Below are 5,795 nucleotides of genomic sequence, written 5' to 3'. Positions count from 1 at the left end.
AATCAATTAAACTAAGTACTATGCTTAATGGAACATAACCTTTTAGGACATGTTTGGTTTATACGTTTAAATCAGTGATTTTTGATTTTGGTATTTAAAATTCAATTTTTTTAAGAGAAAAATATTGTAATAAAATCAAAACTATGAGTTAAAACACAACAAACAAATGAGCCATTTGAATTGTTTAGTGCATATACTCAAAACTTAAATCATAATTATACTATAGTATTTTCTTATTATAAAAAATTTAAATCAAAAAAAATTTCGTTAATAATTTTCTCAAAAACAATTTAAATCAAAACTTAAACCATAATTTAAATAAGGGTACCTTATTTGAGCATTGGAAATGTATCCAATCGATCAATCCTATTTTTCATTTAAATTAGAAGATTTTTCATTTAAATTAGAAGATTGACCGGTAACAATTGTCAATTTAAAGGGATGTTTGGTAGATGAATTCGTTCCTTAATTTAAATCATGATTCATTGTTCGCTACAGTATTTTTTCTCATAAAAAATTCACGTAAATTAAAAATAATTTAAATTACATGATTTAAATCCTCCAACCAAACATTCTCTAAGTTGTTTCCATTGTAACTCGTGCCAACCAACACTCTTTAACTCAAAAGAGTGGAAGCTTCCCAAACAACCAGCAAGGCAAGTGCCAATCCAAAAAATTTAAATTTGAAATGTTAAAATTTAGAAATTAAACAATGGACCCTATATAATCATCGAATTAAACCCAGGAACCGAATGAACCCTATATAAAGAAGATCAACAGGTCAAGAAACTCTCACTGGTCAATAGTAACGTACTCAATGGCCTCCCCAACGTCTGACGACGACGAAATCACCCACAAGTTTCGCTTCTTCCAAGTCCACAGAGACGGAAAAGTAGTCCTATTCCGACGATCCGCCGACAAAATCCCCCCCTTTGACGACCCCGTCACCGGAGTCAAATCCAAAGACGTCGTCGTTTCAGCGGACCCGCCGGTCTCTGCCCGAATCTTCCTCCCCAAATCGGCCGAGCCTGCCGGAAAGCTGCCCGTTCTGTTGTACATCCACGGCGGCGGTTTCTGCATGCAGTCGCCGTTTACTCAAAAGTACCACAGCTTCGTCAGCGACGTCGTCGCCGGAGCTGACGTCATCGCCGTCTCCGTCGACTACGGGCTCTTCCCCGATCGGCCCATTCCGGCCTGCTACGACGACTCTTGGGCCGCGCTACAGTGGGTCGCAGTCCATGAAGGCGGAAATGGGCCGGAGGAGTGGCTGAATAACCACGCGGATCTAAACCGGGTTTTCGTAGCCGGGGACAGCGCCGGAGGGAACATAACCCATAACCTACTGTCTCGGGTCGGATCAATTGGATTACCCGGCTCCAAGATTGTTGGGGCGATTTTGGTTCACCCGTTTTTTGGGGGCACGGTGGATGACCACATGTGGATGTACATGAATCCGGAAAATAAGGGGTTGGAGGATCCTAGGATGAGACCGGCCGCAGAGGATCTGGCTAGGATTGGGTGTGGTGAGGTGTTGGTTTTCGTTGCTGAGAAGGATGAGTTGGTGGGCCCGGGGAAGCGTTACGTGGAGGAGTTGAGGAAGAGTGGGTGGAGTGGGAGTGTGGAGATGGTGGAGAACATAGGGGAAGGTCACTGCTTTCATTTGTTCAATCCTGATGCTTTGTATGAGAAGACTGTGGATTTGGTCAATAAGTTTGTTTCTTTTCTTAAAGAGGAGTAGTAGATTTGTGATCCATAATTTGTTTTGAGATGTTGAAATATCTGAAATGAGTGACTATAGTATTGGCAAGAAATTTGATTTGAGATGTTATTATGACTCATTAAACCGTTCACTTCGCTGATTCGAGTTTGTAATTCGAGTTAAGATGTGATTTTGTGTGAGAGCTTTTTATTGTAGCAAAAAAAATTAGATGTGACTGTTTCTGAGAGCTTTTTACTGTAGCAAAATTCGAATTCTAAACTCGAATCTGCGAAATGAACGGCCTTTATATTTGACAATTGCAACTAAGAAAGATACAAGAGTGGATATTGAAATTGCTAACTCAAATAAGTGGCGTGAAAAATGAAATGAGCTGGTAAAGGGAATTGATTTGAACCACCCACCCGAGTGGTTGTGTTCCTCAGTTTTACACCGGAAAAGAAACAACATTATTTATGGTCCCATATCAGCTTTTCTTTCTATGAGTGTGACAAACATTTCATTAGCTAGGTTTCTTCCTTAATACCTTACTTGCATGCACAAATATTTTCCAAAGCTTGGGGCTTGGCCCATTTTCGACCATGACGAGTCATCAAAAGTCAGTATATGTTTCTACTTTACATCCAAATATGAAAATGTCAAGTTCAGGGGTTGTTGAGATTTTTGTTTTACAGATAATCTGGACGAAAATATCAATGTATGGATATTCTGAAAAAAATATATATATATTTTAAAAAAAAATCTTAAAAATTTTTTATTTTAACTATACAAAATGCTAAAATAATCAATATTACTTAGTTTGAATTAATTTAATAAAAAAAAATACACTTTTAATCAAACTATTTAGAGTTATGTCGCATAATATAGTAGAAAATTATCATAATTATATATAGATTATATTCTAATATAATTTTACATATTCATCACAAATAATATACAGTAACATAATAAAAAGATAAAAATTAACTACAAAATATAATAGAATACATACAAATTTCAAGTATTTTTAATGCTAAAATGAGTTCTAGTAGGTTAGAAAGCATTAGGTAGGTTCCAATATTTATTTAAACAATACATTTACTAAGATATTACCCATTAATGGATTTGGAGGCAGTTGTTGATGCTATATGCTATATGTTTCTTGATCTCATCCATAAATTGGAGATTGTTGATTTATCTAAGTTGATAAGTAGTCCCGTAAATGTGTAATGTCATGTCGAGACTTCAAAATATGGATAATATCATGAAAATGTCGACAATACCATGGACACTTTCATCCATGCGTAGATTAAAGCTTTTTTTTTTTTTGGGTGCAAATTGCAATCACAAAATGAACCTTTTTTTTTTTTTAAATGCAATGAAGGAATTAACTTCTTTTCGTTAAGTAAGTGCTTAATCCAACAAAAAAACACAGTGCTTAATCCAACAAAAAAAAAAAAACAGTTCTTTCATCTTATAATTTCTCACAAAAAGCAAAAAATTCATTTAACTAACAAAACTGAAAATCCCTCCATTGTCATTTATCTCAAATATTGTTTATCCAACACATTAGCGGGTATCTAAAACAAACACACAACTCTTTATTCAACACTTATTATTAGTGGATCAAATTCCCTCCACAAATTTGTGACACATCTACCAGGATAACAATTGCTTAATTTTCTCTCTTTAAGTTTTCTGATACAACAACAATATTAATTCAAATATTTCTGAAGTCGTCTACTTCTGTTTCAAAAAAGAAACCAACTTCTTCATCAAAGCCAAAGCCTTTTCACTAGTTGGATCAGCAAGATGGAAAACATGCCCTTCTCCTTCAGTCTCCACTATTTCCACTTCCCCATTCCATTCACTTTCCTTCAAAGCCTCGTAATAAGCCCAACCCCTTTTCCTAAACATATCCTTCTCAGCCACAAAAATCAACACCTTCCCACATCCTAGCCTCCCCACCTCCGGATCCTTACTCGGGTTCAACTTCGGGTCACCCGACTTGATTCGGGTCGGGAAAATAATCTCCATCAGCTTATCCGGCACGGCACCGTTGTCGAAAAACGGGTGGACAGTAGTCAGCCCAACAATTCTAAGCCCACGAAGCCCATCCACGCCGGCTCGTCTCACCGTGTAGTGGGCTATGGTCCCCCCCGCGCTGACCCCGGCCACGAAGACTCGACTGAAATCTGCGTGATCGTTGAGCCAGGCCTCAGGCCCATCCCCGTCACAATGGGCCGCGGCCCAACAGAGAGCTTCCCACGCGTCGTCGTATGCCGTCGGGAGGAGGTGCTCCGGCGCCCTCCGGTAGTGCACGGACAAAGCGACGACGTTTGAGTCCGCGGCGATGGCTTTCAGGTGGCGATGGTAGCGGGGAGAGAACGGCGACTGAAGGCAAAACGCGCCGCCGTGGAAGAAGACGAGAAGAGCGAGTTTTCGGGTCGGTTCGGGTATTTGAGGGAGGAAAATTCGGGCGGAGAGTCCCGTGTCGGGCGAAACGACAACGTCTTTGGATCGGACGCCAGCTTCGGCGTGGGGCGAAGGCGGGACGATTTCCTCTCCGCTTAGGCGATCTATTCGGCCGTCTGCGTAGATTCGGAGGTTTTGGGGCTCAAAGAACACGACCCGATCCTTACTCGGCTCCATTGTTGGACGTTGAAGAAAATGATGGGTTATTTCTTTAATGGACTGATCGATTGTTTTTCGAGTAGCCTCCTCTAGATGCCTGGTCGTGACAATGGAAAACCGACCTTGAATTTGGAGGTGTCGAAATGATGGAAGGGATATATGAGATGGTTGACCCATAGGGAGTCGGTGATGCTCACGGTGTACAATCTAGTCGGCTGGCGGGATTCCTGGAAAAAAGAAATAAAAAATACAATTAGAAAAATTAAAAAGAAAAAAACGGCGAATTGCATGTGATTTTGAATGAAAAGGTACATGCAAAGTAAACTTGTTTATTATTTTCCTTCTTACCCTCTTTTTTCTCCACCTTTTACATTGACATCCTTTCTCTCTGTAAAACTAATTAATGAAAGAAAATAGGACGGTAAAGAAATATAAAAATGACGGAAAGTAAATTGATTTTTTTTTATGTTATTTGGTATAAAAAGATATAATAAAAATGAGTTTATTTTTATTTGTTTGGTATTAGAAGTTAAATTAAGAGAAAAAAAAAATTTTACTCGTAAATTATTTTTATATCCATAAAAAATATTTGTGAAAAAAATGTGAATGGGTAAAATTGTACTTCATAATAAAGCAACATGAATAATATATTTTCCCCTTTAAAATCCAGTTATATTTGGAAGGGGAAAAAAGAGTTGGGCCCATGGCCTAAAAATCCTTCCTATTTTCCTTTTTACTTCCCTTTTCACTCTATTAAACAACCACTATAAGAGTTTTCCATTTCCTTTTCTCTCTATTATTTTCTTTCCTCCCAATAATCCATCATGCCAAACACACTGTAAATGAATCTTTACATTAAAAACAACTATTTTATACCATCAATAAGAATTATTGTTTTAGGTCATGTTCAATTCTCTGATTCGAGTTTTTAATTAAGTTGAGATGTGACTTTTTTTGAAAGCTTTTTACTGTAGCAGAAAATGTTATATGTGACATTTTTATGATAGATTCTTACTGTAGCAAATTAAAATTAAAAACTCGAATCGGAGAACTGAACGAGACCTTAATTGTTGTATAAATTTTTTAATAGTTTAATTTGTGAGTAGGTAAATTTTAATGTGGCCACTCATAGATGAAATCGTTAAAAATCTAATCTAACAATTGAAACAAAAGTTTCTACCTATAGCATAAAACGACAATTCTCACCATAACATATACTTAAAAATAAAACATGATCATAAATTACCATTTTTCCTTTTTAGGAAAACCCTATTGTTTTATAAAGTTACCATCGTGTTACCCCATACTTATAGTGCCTTAGATTTTTTTTTTCTTTTGTTATTAGCTCTAAGATTGTGTCACTTTGGTTAAATATTCTTTGATCGTTGCTTTTTTAATAGTTTTAGTCCCTCGCATTTTAACGAATGATTTCTAAAGTTTCTCAAAGATAATCACGTTGTAGTAA

The 5,795-nt window shown here is 37.1% G+C and overlaps 2 protein-coding genes across 2 annotated transcripts; one reads left to right on the top strand and one right to left on the bottom strand.

The window, feature by feature from the left end:
- The first annotated feature begins 771 nt into the window (after positions 1-771).
- Positions 772-1,823, top strand: LOC21410169 (probable carboxylesterase 12). Its single transcript, XM_010109661.2, has one exon. It carries the CDS (start codon positions 818-820, stop codon positions 1,736-1,738), a length of 921 nt encoding a protein of 306 aa, XP_010107963.1. The 5' UTR covers positions 772-817; the 3' UTR covers positions 1,739-1,823.
- Positions 1,824-3,216: 1,393 nt separating this feature from the next.
- Positions 3,217-4,573, bottom strand: LOC21410168 (probable carboxylesterase 13). Its single transcript, XM_010109660.2, has one exon. It carries the CDS (start codon positions 4,505-4,507, stop codon positions 3,437-3,439), a length of 1,071 nt encoding a protein of 356 aa, XP_010107962.1. The 5' UTR covers positions 4,508-4,573; the 3' UTR covers positions 3,217-3,436.
- Positions 4,574-5,795: the final 1,222 nt, after the last annotated feature.

Source organism: Morus notabilis, unplaced genomic scaffold (genome assembly GCF_000414095.1).
Source record: "Morus notabilis unplaced genomic scaffold, ASM41409v2 Scaffold45, whole genome shotgun sequence".
In the NCBI taxonomy this organism is placed as follows: Eukaryota; Viridiplantae; Streptophyta; class Magnoliopsida; order Rosales; family Moraceae; genus Morus; species Morus notabilis.
This window is presented reverse-complemented; position numbering and strand designations above follow the sequence as displayed.